General features: G+C 36.7%; 1 protein-coding gene across 3 annotated transcripts in view; it reads left to right on the forward strand.

The window, feature by feature from the left end:
* The window catches only part of KANK2 (KN motif and ankyrin repeat domains 2), a 74,147-nt gene that overhangs the window by 39,159 nt on the left and 19,132 nt on the right, over positions 1–15,856 (forward strand). For all 3 annotated transcript variants that reach the window (XM_026679638.2, XM_087957084.1, XM_026679639.2), the window contains exons 3-4: positions 10,963–11,074; positions 13,195–14,709. In XM_026679638.2, the coding sequence (XP_026535423.2) occupies positions 11,038–11,074; positions 13,195–14,709 (1,552 nt within the window). In that variant the 5' untranslated portion in view covers positions 10,963–11,037. The remainder of the gene's footprint in view (positions 1–10,962; positions 11,075–13,194; positions 14,710–15,856) is intronic.

Here is a 15,856-nt window from a genome sequence, read left to right on the forward strand (position 1 = left end):
GTCTGATCAATATTGTAGAAAAAATATAGAAAATCATATTCTCGTAGAAGAACAAGCAGGCTTTAGACAAAGTTGATCTACCATTGACAATTGCTTTATCCTGAACCATCTAATTGCCAAGAGGAGGCCCCTATATTCAGCCTTTATTTGATATGGTAAGCAGAGAGTAAACTGACAGCTCTTAAAACAGAACATAGACTACTAATCCTGATTTGGATGCTCTGCTCCGCTTAGTATATAAATATAAGTATATAAATACTTGTCTGAAAGTACAGTATGGGGTTTGACTAACAGGATTCATACAACAAAGGGATAAAGCAAGGGTGTGTCTTAGCCCCATTACTATTTAACTTATATATTACTATTTAATTTATATATTAATGACTTGCCAGGTTTAATGAAGGATCCTATGATTCACATGCCAATGATCCTAAATAGAAATTGTAGCACCTTGCTCTATGCTGATGATGTGATCTTATTATTGTACTCACAAGTAGGATTGTGTAGGCTACTAAGGAGATTTAGTTACTACTGCCAGGATAACTCTCTAATTATTAGCAAATCCAAATAAAAATTATGGTATTTGGTAAACATAACCAGACACATAGATAGCAACTAGATGGGGAACCAATTGAACAGGTTAGCACTTTTGTTTATTTAAGCATAACTTTCCCAAAGACTGGATCTTGGGCTTGTCATCACCAACGGAATACACTTAGAGCAAAAGCTTGTTTGGATCTATTAAATTAAAGAATCACATTTACCCAGGCTCTGTAGTATGACTAATCAAAGTATATAAAGCTAAAGTAATCCCCATGCTTCTATATGGAGATGAGGGGGTTTACACTCTATTACAGTTTTAGAACAAACAGTCTCAACACCTGAGATGTATTTTGGGTGTGGGCCCTAAGACATCTGCTGCTGCAGTAAGTACTGAATTGGGAATTTACACAATTCACATACTGTCAAAAATTAGAACTTATAATTGGATCAAAATTAATGAAATGGAAAGGGATAGACTCCCTAGGTTATGTCTACTAGAGCAGATAAAATTACAATCACAAACAGTCTGGATTACCAAATTGACAAATTGCATAAAGTGCTCTGGCCTCCCTGCCTCTTGTGAAACAGGAGAACAAATTAAAAAAAGAGTTGCCCAAAGAATCATGGGCATAGAAGCTCAAAATGACATAGCCACCCTTAGTAAGGCTGGTAGCCTGAAATGGCTGAGCAAATAGAAACACCTTCCAAATGGACAACTATTTAAAGTCACAATTGTCAAAACACCTCGGAAACATTGACCCGAGCAAGATTTGAACAGCTTGATACAATGGTTCTATATGGGAGCTTCCATTCTATCCCATATAATGATTTTTTAATGTATTTGCATATATAATATATAATATATATATAATATATATATAATATATATATATATATATATATATATATATATATATATATATATATATATATATATATATATATATATATATATATATTATATATATATATAATATATAATGTATTTGCAGAGCTGAAGGGGTAGAAGACTTGACTTATATATTATTTGATTGCTGTCTGTATAAGGGGGTGAGAGATAAGTACCTTGATCCAGTGGAGGTATTAGCTGGTTCACACCAGTTCAGGCAAACCGGTAGGAAGGATTTGGCATGGGTCGCCGAACTGGTAGTAACTTCTGCCTGGCCACGTCCCCAACCCGGTCATCCAGTCGCTGCTCACTCTCTTGCCCTGCCCACCCAATGCCCAATGTTCGCTCACCCCGTCCACCCGATGCTCGCCCGCCCAGTCACTCCTTAAGGTATTTTTTCTTCTTTTTTAAATTTTTTATTGGTTTTTAAAAACAAACATAAACAAACAAAACATAAAAACATCAAGCTATCTTCCATATGTGTACATACAGTGTGCCAGTTGGTTTACAAATTGTTTTGTGCTTCCATTTCGTAGTCTTCAATTACAATTACATTGCATATAATCTCATATTTTCAATCAAAAATTAAATACCTTAGTATCATTATTAATCAATCATTTGACTATACTTTTATTCATTCATGTTTTACAAGATAAACATAATTTACTTAGTTTATTTTATAACAGTTCATATTGTCATCCCAAATCTATCCTAAAATCATTTTGTAGATATAATAAGAAAGAAGTACATCTTTATATATTTATTATTTTCTAAAAGTCTACATATTTCATTACTGTATTTTATTGTCTAACCATTGATAGAAAAGATCCCAAATTTTATAAAATTGTTTATCCTCTTGTTCTCTAATTCCAAATGTCAATCTACTCATTTCAGCACATTCCAATATTTTCTTAATGATTTCCTCCTGTGATGGTATTTTCTCATTTTTCCAGTTTTTAGCAAATACAATCCTAGCCACTGTTAATACATCTACAATCAAGTATTTCAAGTCTTTACTATATCTTTCAGGTAAAATTCCCAATAAAAATATCTCTGGTTTCAAGTCTACATGTTTTTTTGTTATTTTTTCCAACCACATGTGGATTTTAGTCCAGTATTTTTTAGCATCCGCACAAGTCCATCACATATGGTAGGTATCTGATGGCAGGTATCTGATGACATTTCCAACATTTTTCAGATTTATTCTTGAACATTCTTGCTATTCTTGTCAGGGGAAAATGCCACCTGTAAAACATCTTATACAAATTTTCTTTATATGCTGTTGACATTGTCATTTTATAATTTTGAGACCACAATTTTTGCCATTTCTCTAAATCGATCCCATATCCAAAATTCTTCCCCCAAGCAATCATAGTTTCTTTAACTTGTTCTTCTTCTAATTTAATTTATAATAAATATCCATACAATTTTTTAATCACCTTTTCATCAGTACCTGTCAAAATCTTATCTAATTCAGTCAATTTATCATAGAAACCTTCCATTTTAGAATCTTTATCATACCTTGAATGTATTTGCACCATAAAAACCAATTCATCTTTATACCTTGTTCCTTTAGTTTTTGTATAGATTTGAGTTCACCCTTTTCATTCAATATTTCACCATATCTAACTCTTTGTTCCTTTTTGTATATTATAGGATAAGAAAATGCTTCAATAGTCGATAACCAGACTGGAATTTTCAAATAACATTGTCTTTTAATCTTCTCCCAGTTTAACCACAGAGACTCCCATATATAATGTCTTCTAAAATACCCCTGTGTTTTAGTTCCTTTATACCATAAAAAAGCATGCCACCCCAACAACAAATCATGTCCTTCTAATGTCAACAATCTAGTATTTCTTAGTGTTATCCATTCCTTAACCCACATCAGATTTGTAGCTTGATAGTACAACTCCCAATTAGGCAAGCCAAATCCTCCTCTAATTCTAGCATCTTGCAAAAGTTTTAACTTTATTCTCGCTTTCTTACCTTGCCATATATATTTCAACACAATTTTATTTAAATCTTCAAAGTAATCTTTTCCAAGCCTAATTGGTATTGTTTGAAACAAATATAAAATTCTGGGTAATATATTCATCTTGATTGTTGAAATTCTCCCTATTAGCGACAGTTGTAAATTTTCTCATTTCGCCAGATCTAGCGCTATCTGCTGTTTAAGTTTGATATAACTATTCTCTTTTAATATACTACATCTTGCTGTCAAATATATCCCCAAGTACTTGATCTTATTCGTGATCTGAATTTTCAATAGGTCTGCCAGTTCTTCCTTTTGTCTTAATAGCATATTCTTTGTCAAGATCTTTGTCTTGTAAACTTTTACCGGCAATTCATTCCCTTTTGTGCAAATCGCCCTACCGATTATGAAGCTACTAAAGACGAAAGGGGAAGGAAAACCCAAACCTAGCCAACCCTTAAAGTGGACCAAGGAATGTCAGGTAGCATTCAAGAAACTTAAACGGCTGTTTGTAGTGGGACCTGTGCTAAGATACCCAAACCCAGATGCTCCCTTTATGATTCAAGTGGACACTAGTGATATGGCTGTAGGAGCCGTGTTGCTACAAGAGAACCCCCAGGGAATCCTTCAACCTCTGAAAAATAACTAACACAGGGAGAGGGCGGAGCTGGCGTCGCAACGATAAGGCATGCAATCTTGGAGGTCTGAGATCGCTACCGATATCTTTGCTCCTGGACGGTCCTATCAGATCTAAACCATCCCGAAGAGACGGTGAAAGTGAAGAGCACATCCTGTCGATCCCAGGGATACCGCAAAGTCCCTGGTAGATCCAGGAGAAGCTCTTCTTGCCAGCAGCAAAGAGGCAGCCATTAAAGCTGCTGAAGTTGGGACAGCTCCGAAACGGAAGAGAACAGAAAGAGAGAGTGTGCCGGTTTGGTGAGAACTTTTTCTTTATTCTAAGATCTGAAAGGACACCTTAAGGAAAAGAAAGAATCTGTAAAAGTTTTGACAGAAGTGATTAAGCGGCGATTTTAAACAGGAATGTCAAAGTAATTTTTTTTTCCCCATTGCTGGATTTTCTGTACACGATCTTATATTTTGAAACTGGACTGGTTTTTTCTTTTATATCTATTTTTTTCTCCTTTTTGATTTTGTAATATTTTAGGCTAGAGGCTCCCTTTTAGTTATTTCTTTTTTAAAATATCTTTTTTTTAATTAATTCTTATTATATCTTGCTTGGAAAAGAAGGGGGAAAGTGAGAGCAAAGAAACTTTGTAACACTGCCAACTAGAGGCTTGAAAATATTCTATTTCCCTGTGACCAGACAAAGCTGAGAAAGAAAGAACTGAGAACTCTTTTTCAAGGACATTGCTATTTGATAAGATAGAGGGAAGAGCATGGGAGAGTATTATTGCAGGTGCTCTTCTGGGTTTCTATCAACAGCTGGAGTCTGGTGTTGAAACCTAGGGGGAAAAAAGGTGATAAGTTTTTGGAGAAGAGAGCTATAATAAGAGCCTTGGATAATTAAACAAAGTGCAGTGTGCTCTTTTTACTTTTTCTAAGTTGTGCTATCCCTCCTCACCAGCTTTATTGTATTTCATTTTATCTTTTTTTTTTCTTGTAATAACTATTTGGGTTTTTGGCTTTGTTGGAGCTTGTCTTTGTTTTTCTTTTTTTCTTTGGAAGTCCAACCTCTACGTTTGCTTTTTATTTTAAAGGGAAAGCTTTAGTATTAATGTTTTTTTTTTAAGGGAATAGCCTTTTTTTTTTCCTTTCCTGGTATTTTTGTTTTTTCATCTACCTTTTCTGGTTTATTCTTATGCACTCTCTTCTATTTGAGACTTTTCAATTGGATTAAGGTGTTGAAGAACCTGAAGAATTTTTCCTTATCCTTTTTTTTCCTTTTTTTTCAAGCCTTTTTCTTCATCTAACTACTGATTGGATTAAGGTATACAAGAACCTGAAGAAATTTTGTCCTCCCTTTTTTTTCTTTTTTTTAATCAGTATTATTGGGCTTCTTTTTCTACTATTTTTAATTTGAAGTATAATTGGTTACTTTACAATTGGATTAACATTTAGAAGAACCCAAAGATTTTGAATTGTTTAAAATGAGTAGGAAATTTACAGCTCCTGGTTCTTCAACTTCTACTTCTTCCTCTCCACCATCTGGAGGACAACGTTCAATACAGACAATATTAAAGCAAGAAAAAGAACAAGAAAAAGTGACTCTGCAGATGATTATGCAAGGAATTCAAAATATTCAAGCAAGATCAGAAAATATTGGAAAGAGAATAGAGAACATTGAACAAAGAACAGAGAACATTGAACAAAGAACAGAGAACATTGAAAAAAGAACAGGGAAAACCAATGAAAAAGTGGAGAACATCCAACAAATGATGTTGAAGTATGATGAGAGATTCCAAAAAATTGAAGAAGAAGATAAACAAAGAGACAAGAAGATTGGAGATATTGATAATAGATTAACGGTGGTTGAACAAGATAAAAGTGGTATGTTGAGATGGGAGATGGATAGATCAGAATTCTATCTTAGATTCCAAAACGTAGAGGAAGAAAAAGGACAAAACTTAGCTGAGATAATGATAGAAATACTGGCTGAAGCTTTGGAAATAACTCAAGAGAAGATGATGGATGGAATAGATGAGGTTTATCAAGTTTTCACAAGATATGCGATGAGAAATAGCTTACCAAGAGAAGTTCACATTAGATTTACAAAGAAAGCCATTAAAACACAAATATTGCAAGTGGCAAAAGAGAAAACATTGAAATATAAAGACAAGGAGATTGTGGTCTTGAAACAAATACCCAGAAGAGTGAGAGAGATGAGAAGAGAATACCGATTCCTGACTAAAATGCTACTTAAAAAAGAGGTGAATTATAGATGGCTGATTCCAGAAGGTTTAATGTTCACATGGCAAGAACAGAGACATAGAATTGACTCAATTGAGAAAGCAGAATTATTTTATACAGAATTTTTTGGAAGGAAAGAGAAAGAGGCAGAAAAAGAGATCTCATTAATTGAATTCCAAGAGGACTGCCAAATGGTGACTGAAAAAGAAGAAGGTGCAGTAGGTGGAAAGGTGGAAGCCAAAGAACAACATGAACTAAGATCTACAAGAGCTGCTAAACTTAACTACAAAATATAACCATGGAAGAGAAAAAATTGATTACAATTAATATAAATGGACTTAACTCAGCCGTTAAAAGAAGGAAAACCTTTCATAAATTAGAGAAATTAAAATTTGATATAATTTGTCTACAAGAAGTACATATTAAAAAACAATATGAACAATTGTTGATACAGCCAAAATTAGGGAAAATATTTACTTCCTTAACACAATGTTAAAAAAAAGAGGAGTGGTTTTATATATTAAAGAGACTACCCCAGCAAAATTGATTTATACCGATGATGATGGAAGAATACTAATGGTGGAAATAATGGACAATAATACTGAAAACACTCCTGATTGCAATCTATGCTCGAATGACAAACAAGAAGAATTCTACAAAAATTACATATGAAAATAATTGAACTGGACTATGCTAATATAGTTATGATGGGAGATTTTAATGGAATTGTAGACAATAAATTGGACTATACAGCACAGAAAACAATAAAGCAAAATAGAAAGACTCTCCCTAAATCTTTTTTTAAAATGGTAGATGAAATAAACATACATGGAGAGAAAGAAATGCTAAAACTAAACAATACACCTTCTATTCAAATAGACACTTATCATGGTCCAGAATAGATATGATATGGATGTCAACAGAATTAATAACTAATATTCAAGAAATAAATATTGAAACAAGTACTTGGGCAGATCACAATCCAATGACAATTAACTGGAAAGGACAAAAAAGAAGATCTAGATGGACGTTAAATAATACTATTTTAAAGGAAAAAGACTTCACACAGTGGATGGAGAAAGAATTGGCTTTTTTCTTTAGAGAGAAAAAAAAAAGATACATCAATTCAGAATGTATGGGATACAATGAAGGCATATGTTAGAGCAGTGGTTCCCAACCTTTTTTCGCGCCCCCTAATAGACTATACCTCGCACCCTGAAATAAATAGAATATGCTAACATATAGCCAATATTAGCCTGACTTTTCTCGCACCCCCTGGAATAGTCTCGCACCCCAGGAATACTATGAAAGACTAGCCTCTAAGGCCTTAGAGGGTGAGTATAAAAGACTTGGAAAAGAGCTACAGAAAATGCCACAGAAAAAGGACATCAAGCTAAAAATGGATATAATTAAACATAAAATGGGTCAAATATAAAAAGAAGAATTAGCACAGAAAATTAGAGGTGCTAAACAGAACTATTTTGAAGACACAAACAAACCAGGTACATGGTTAGCATACAAATTGAGAAAGGAGAAAGAATCAAGGAAAACATTGCAATTAATAGATGACCAAGGCCAAGTTTGCTATGGTAGTAAAGAGAAGAAGGAAATCATTCGAGACTTCTATGGGAAATTATATATGCAAGAGAATATTGATGAGGAAAGAGTTAAACAGTACTTACAGAATGCTAATTTACCTCAGATACCTAAAGAGACTGAAACAATGTTAGAAAGCAATTTAACGATGATGGAGTTAACTGAAGCACTCAAGAAGCAAAATAATGGAAAGGCACCAGGCCCAGATGGACTTCCAGCAGAATTTTATAAAACATTACAAGAATCGTTGAATCTTCCATTGATAGAAGTTATGAATGAAGTTATGTTAAAGAAGAAGATACCTAAATCATGGTCAGAAGCCTATATTACACTTATTCCAAAAGAGGAGGCCGACCCATTACAAATTAAGAACTATAGACCCATTTCTCTACTAAATGCAGATTATAAAATCTTTGCTTCAATATTGGCAGAAAGACTTAAAAATATTTAAATAATTTTATTAATCCTGATCAAAATGGATTTCTGCCAAAGAGATAAATTAAAGACAATATGAGAGTAATCTTGGACACCTTGGAATACTACGAGGCACATCCTGAAAAACAAATGGCTCTGATATTTCTCGATGCACAAAAGGCATTTGATAATGTGAATTGGCGATTCATGTTCTTACTGTTGGAACAGATGGGTTTTGCTAGAAAATTTATTCAAGCAATAGAAGCTATATACTATAAGCAAACGGCAAAGGTAATGATAGAGGGAGAGCTGATAGACTCTATCAATATAAGAAAAGGAACAAGACAAGGGTGCCCACTATCACCTTTGTTGTTTGTGTTAACTTTGGAAGTGCTAAACAGAAATATTAGAGATGAAAAGAATATAAAAGGAATGAAAATCAAAAAGGAAGAATTTAAGCTGCAAGCATTTGCAGATGATCTGGTTTTCATCTTAGGAGACCCTTTAGAAACAGCATCAAAATTGATAGAAAAGATAGAGACATATAGAAAGGTGGCTGGTTTGAAAATAAATAAAGATAAGACAAGGTATTTCTTTTTTTTTTAACCTTCCGACAATCAGCTGTTCCTACCAACAGCTGTGCCAGGATTCCCCTCGCTTCTTACTGCTTCACCTCGAAGGCTTCCCTGAGGCCCAGGAAGGTGAAAAATGGAGGGAGGGGGCACCGCCCCCTCCATTTTTGCCTTCCTGGGCCCCAGGGGAGCCTTCTGGGAGCAAAAACGCCCCACCCAGAAGCACCTCTGAGGCCAGGAAGGCCCCAAAACGGAGCGTGGAGGGGTGCTGTGTGCCCTTCCTATGCTCCGTTTTTTTTCTTCCTGAGCCCCAGGGGAGCCTTCTGGGAACAAAAATGCCACCCCCAGAGGCTCCTCTGAGGCCAGGAAGGCCCCCAAAATGGGGTGGGGGTGAGGGGAGGTGGGGGTAGTGCTGCAAAAAAAGCCATGCCCACCCAATCACATGGCCATGCCCACCTAGCCAAGCCCACAGAACCGGTAGTAAACATTTTTGAATCCCACCACTGCCTTGATCTATACATTAAACGTATGGCCCAGTGGGAGGCCGATATTAAAACAACATACCTCATGTGTGGCCAGAAACAACATTTAACATTTTGAAAACAACATTTAATACAGCAGAGTTTCTGACTAAAATGGTCTGATTGAGATCAGCATATTTTACCCTATTCGTATTTTAAATTGTTTCTTTTGGACTTTATTGGTAATACGTGTTTAAACTTTGTATTTTGATATGGCCTAGAGACTAATCAATAAAGCTTTATGATCTAATTTGGGAAGTGTTAATTATAAGTAAAATCACAACCATGTCAATATGACCAAGATTTAGACTTGCATTTTTTAACTTATGTGGACTCAGGTGAATAATTTTTCAAAAAGTCAGTGAGGCTTATAATACGTTATAGCATACATTTTCTGTATTCCAAACAATTCCCAATTGTTTAATTTTGTATTTAGAATTTTTATTTTGTAACTATACTGTAGTAGCTGCAGAACTGAATCTTAGGATGAAAGGTTGGTGGTCTCAACTTGCCTCTCCAAGAAACCCTCAAACCTATAGCTTAACTCTATTCCTGGTCTTGGTGTGTGCAGCCTGTGAATTATTGCTGTCATTAATTATCGTCTAGGAAACACCTTACTCGCTGTCCTCCCCCTAACCTGAACGTGTAGGTGTGTCTGTGAAAGGCTTCTATACCCGGTTCTCTGGCAAATAAGAAAAAAAGTGTGTGGGGGGGGGAATCAAATACATTATATAGTGCCACCTCCTGGTTGGATATTGTCAAGGCATGTGGCTAGCAGAATCATTTCCCTTCCCTTGAGAGATAAAAGATTACAGTATTAAGAAGGAAAGAGAGAATGTTAAACTCTTTTTAGCTTTCAGATATACAAGCAAGACTCTGAATGGCAAAAGGGGAAATAATATATAGAGAGACATGCAAATTACAGATCCTGAAAAGTACAAGTTTATTAAAACTTTCTGCGTTGCCCTTTAAGCCAGTTAGGCCCCAATGGTGGTGATCTATACTTTAAACATTTAAAACAATTTCCATCATATAAGTAAGAGGAGAAATAGTCCTTTAAATAACAGAGGGAATATTATTGAAGATGAAGGGTGGAATGATGTGAAAGTTTTGTTTTAATATTTCTTCTTATTAGCAAGCATCTTACAAACAGTTTTAGATAGGATGCATTTTTATGGGTAAGCTATTAATCTTTTGAACTACATTCAGTTTTGCACATTTTTACTGCATAGTTTTTAAAACATACATTTATTTCTACTTTTGTTCTCTGTAACTTGAAGATAATTATAGTGGCAATAACCCTGTTGGGAATTGTAAACACTCTAATCAGGAACTGTTGTGCCACTTTGAAGCTCAATGTGACATCTACCTAACACAAGATTGGTGGTGATTACTCAAAAGTGTTATTGGAAGTAATTTAGTGTAATTTAATGAGGGCAGTGTCCTGCTTTCAGAAAGTACTGTCAAATTCCTATCAGTCATTCTCACAAACATTTGAAGCATCAAACAGAAACAGAGTCCCTTAGTGTAGGCTGATTGTTTTAGGAATATGTGGATTAAGATGGCATTTATTTCTGTTTTCAGGCAAAGTGGGTTTCCTATGAGCTGTGAGAAGGCTTCTGGGCTGTTTTGAACGTTCGTATTGATCAAGTGGAAGGAATGGCCCAGGTTCTGCATATGGGGACTGCTTTCCCAGGTAGGTCTGTATGAAGACTACTTTTGAACAGGGAGCATCAACAGATGGCACTGGGCATTCTTGTGCCAATGCAGATAGTAATCTTAGATCACATTGCCACATTCAATCTCAGAAGTATTCTCACTGAAAGTTCTTTTATTTCATAGCCTCGGAAGCAGAGGTGGTATTCAGCAGATTCTGACCAGTTCTGGAGAACTGGTAGCGGAAATTTTGAGTAGTTCGGAGAACCAGAAAATACCACCTCTGACTGGAGATTTTACAGTATCCCTCCCCTGCCACACCCACCAAGCCACGTCCACAGAACTAGTAGTAAAAAAATTTGAATCTCACCACTGATGGGAAGGATTCAGTGGGATACAGTTCTGTTTCTTGTGTATGCAAATATGTTTCAACTTGATGGCTGTAATTGTAGCGACCACAATTGGGGCTGCTAACTCAATTGTTAAGTGAAATTTTTACTCTGCTTATGATCTTATTTCAGTTTTCCTTTGCCTTACAGACCTGAAAATGCGAGGGTTAATCACAGAGTTACTTTTCAACATCATCATAACTGAACAGTTGCTAAATTGTTAAATGAGAACTACCTGTATATTTAGTAGTCCCAGAATATAAGTTAGGAATCAAAGTGCTTTCTGACTAAAAGCGAAAATAGGAGAGGGTCACAAGTGGAAATAATTCTGGCTAGACCACTAAAATAAGATTTCATAGACAATAAAAACCCCATTCTATGAATCCCTAAATGCTGCAGTATTGCAGGCTAACTCAGCCTGCAGCCTGGAGTTCGATCCTACTGAGGCTCACCGTTGATTCAGCCTTCCATCCTTCCAAAATCAGTAAAATGAGGACTCAGATTGTTGGGGGCAATATGCAAATAATACTTCTGCATTGCAAACCACCCAAAAAATGCTGTACAGCGCTATGGGGCTGTACATAAAATTAAATGCTATTGCTACTGCTATCTGTTTCATCTATGGATTAGAGAAAAAGGATTGGGAGAAAGTCTCAGTTAAAAAAATAAAATTTTCTTTTTAGAACAAACCTAATCCTATCTACACTTCTGTAACCAGCTAAATGCCCAAATATAACAACTTAAGAAGTGTATCTAAGGTCAGTTTAAAACAAGAGCAAGCTAATAATATCCATTCCCTGTTTCGATCCAGCATTTTAGAAATATACTGACTCTGGAACACTTTTTGTATTCCTCTGAAACACTTTATGTGCACATGAAGAACACTTTAAAAAATTAGCATAGAGTATTTGAATATCTTTTGGAACAAACAACAATGAACAGAACAATCTCCCCACCCCACCCCACCCCATCACTGCCCTCAGGGCTAATCATTGGGACTATGGAAGAAAGTTTTCAGGGCTGCCGAAACATCTGTGGTCCACAAAGAATGGCATAGAGTTGCCTGTGAACTAAGAATTGTTCACACAGGGAGCATTATACATGCAAGCTATATTGTCTTATGTGATGTCAGTACTGAGGTTGGATGAGATGCTGTGACACTTGATATCAGGCTACAGAATAAAGGCATTAAACTTTTTTAAGACGTAGTTTTGCAATCAGTCAGTCAATCTATCAATCAATGAGGCTTGTTGGTTTGGCAGTGAGATCCAAATAATGCAAAATTGGGGAAAATGTAGAGTTCCTATTTACTAGTTACAAGTACTCTATTTCATTCAGAAGTTGTAGGAGCTTCATCACTTGAAGCTTTCAAGAAGAGACTGGACAACCATCTGTCAGAAATGGTTATGGTCTCCTGCTTGGGTGGGAGGTTGGACTAGATACCTACAAAGTCCCTTACAACTCTGTTATTCTGTTATTTGATTTAAACTAGTCCCCCCTTGCTTGAGGAGAGCTGTTTTGATGCAATTGGCAGATTTAAAAAATACAATTGATTCTAAGATAATTTTTCTTTCTCATAGAATGGAAGTAAGAGACAATTGACTACATCTATCTATGCTGAGATCAGCCAATACATGCCATGATACGCAAACACTCATTATTCAACTAGGTCATGATGATCCCAGACTTTCTGTGGTCAGTCCTTTCATGCACATCCTCAACCCTGACAGAAAAGTGTTCTAAGCTGAACTTTCTCTTTTGTGTTTTGAAGGAAAGGTCAATACAGCCTCTACTACAATCTTCCATGGGAAGGAGCAAGACTTAACTTACTCGGTGGAGACTCCTTATGGCTACCGTCTTGATCTGGACTTTCTCAAATATGTGGATGACATTGAGAAAGGCCACACTATTAAGCGCATTCCAGTTCATCGCCGACCACGCTACAGCTCATTGCCCCGGGGCTATGGCTACACTGGTTCCTGGTGGACATCAACAGAGTCCCTCTGTTCCAATGCCAGTATGGACAGTCGCCATTCCTCCTATTCTTATTGTGGCCGTAGCTTCTACCCACAATACACTAATGCAATTCACAGCAGTTTCAATGCCCGTGTGGAGAAAACTTTGCTGGATGCTAGAAAGAAGTTAGAAGACCAGGCAGACCTAGAAACCCCCACAGCAAGTAGCCTAGGAAGTCTCCACAGCAGTGTATCTGGATCAACAAATTCTTTGGTTGGAAGCCAGAGTATTTCCCATCAAACTTCTTACAATGGCTCACAGCAAGGTGCTTCTGGACAATTCACACCAATTGGTTCTGGGTTGTCCACTCCAGTCTCACCAACTCCAGGACATCTTCAATATGTTCGTGAGCAGATGGCTGTGGCTTTGAAGAAGTTGCGCCAATTGGAAGAACAGGTCAAGATGATCCCAGTCCTTCAGGTGAAGATCTCAGTGTTACAGGAAGAAAAAAGGCAGCTAAGTGTTCAGCTTAAAAGCCAGAAATTTTTGGGGCACCCAGGAGGATTTGGCAAGGGAAAATCACGAGGGGAGCTCTACATAGACATCCCTGAAGAAGGGGCAGGTGGAAATACAGAGGACAGCAGTACCAGACCTGACATGAAGGGTAGATTGGATAAGAAGGAAGTGAGGTCAGTGGGTGTGGGAAGGACAGTTGAAGATGGAGAAGTGAATGTGGACATGGCAAGATGTGACATAGGGGTAGCAGTCAAGGAGGAGGAGTTGGGGTTACCTTCCCCAGAAGTGGAACAACAATGCCAAGCTATTCAGACCCTATCCACCAAAATTGCTATGTTAGAAACACAACTGAAGAGAGCACTTCAAGATCTCCAAGCTGCCCATCAGAAACTGGAGCATCAGGGCAGGGAGAAGAAAGACAAAGAAACTTCGACAAGAGATGAGGCCCTAATAGAATGGGAAGCAAGAGGAAAAGATGTTCAGCAATGGGATGCCTCCATTCGGGTTGATGCAGTCAAAGTTGTCCAAGTGGAAAGGGAGCCAGAGATTGCAGCCAGCATAGCTACCGGTCCTCAGAGGGCACAGGTCCTGGAGAGCAAGGAGCCCTGTGCCAGCCTCAGGCTTTCAGCAGGCAAAGATTCAGTCTCTGAGAAAGTTCAGGTGCCATTTTGTGCCACATACCACAGCAGTGAGGTGATGGAAACCACTTTCCCAATTCATGCTGGAGCAGCAAACACAGCCACCACCTTTCACTCTGTGAAAAAGATCAGCATTGTCAACACAGAAGAGGATGGGGATGGAAAGAAAGAAAGAGGTAAGGAACAAAGGAAGTAATCTAGCCTTGATTTAGTTTCAGGGGAGCAGAACCCATTTATCCAGACAAGATTGCTCAGTTCAGTTTCTTCAGTTACTTTAATCCCAGTTGCAGTTATACTGTACATAGAAAGACAATAAGACAGAGAAGTGAAAAAGTAAAGAAGAAGAGTAAAGAAGAATAACCAAACAATAAAATAAAATAAAAATGATATAACTCTATTACTATGGGTACAGGTGGTCCTCAACTTACAACAGTTCATTTAGTGTCAGTTTGAAATTACAATGGCATTGAAAAAGTGACTTATGACCATTTTTCACACTTAGGACCATTGCAGCATTCCCACAGTCACGTGATCAAAATTCAGATGCTTGGCAACTAGTTCATATTTATGATGGTTGCAGTGTCCTGGAGTCATAAGATTAGATTTTGAGAACTTCTGACAAGCAAAGTCAATGGGGAAGCCAGATTCACTTAACAACCATTTCATTAATTTAACAAATGCAATGATTCACTTAACAACTGTGGCAAGAAAAGTTGTAAATGGGGCAAAATTCACTAAACAAATGTTTCACTTAGCAACATAAATTTTTGGCTCAATTGTGGTCGTAACTGGAGGACTACCTCAACAGCCAAAACAGCCAAAGTTAATTTGACATTAAAAATTCAATGTAAACTTTGCTACAGATGTGGCCCCATTTTCTTCCAGCTGTTTTTCTACTGTATTCACTTTGCAATTCCATGTCAAAGATTCTTTGCCTAAGAATTGCTGTGGCCTGTTATTGTCCCAGTGTGAACAGTACATCTGTGTAAAGCCCTATTTATGAATTTTACCTTCAATTTGGTAGATACAGTATATTGAACAGATAGACTCAATAAAATAAGAGAAATCAAACCTTGTAGTTAAAAATTAATCTTTAGCCAGTGTTTAAATATACATAGCCATGTCCTTGTTTCATTTGCCAACAGCCCATGTCCCAGCCATAGGCTGCAACTAGAAACAAGATTTTGCCATGAGGTAATGCATCTTTCTCTTTCTTAAGCAAGGTTGCATTACAATATTTTATTTTATTCTTTTATTTATCAAATTTAGAGACTGGTTATCCATTCACAGAGCGACTCTGGACAATGTACAATTAAAAACATA

The sequence above is a fragment of the Notechis scutatus genome, chromosome 2 (genome assembly GCF_049901735.1).
Source record: "Notechis scutatus isolate UNSWTSFEM ecotype Mainland chromosome 2, rNotScu1.2, whole genome shotgun sequence".
Lineage (NCBI taxonomy): Eukaryota > Metazoa > Chordata > Lepidosauria > Squamata > Elapidae > Notechis > Notechis scutatus.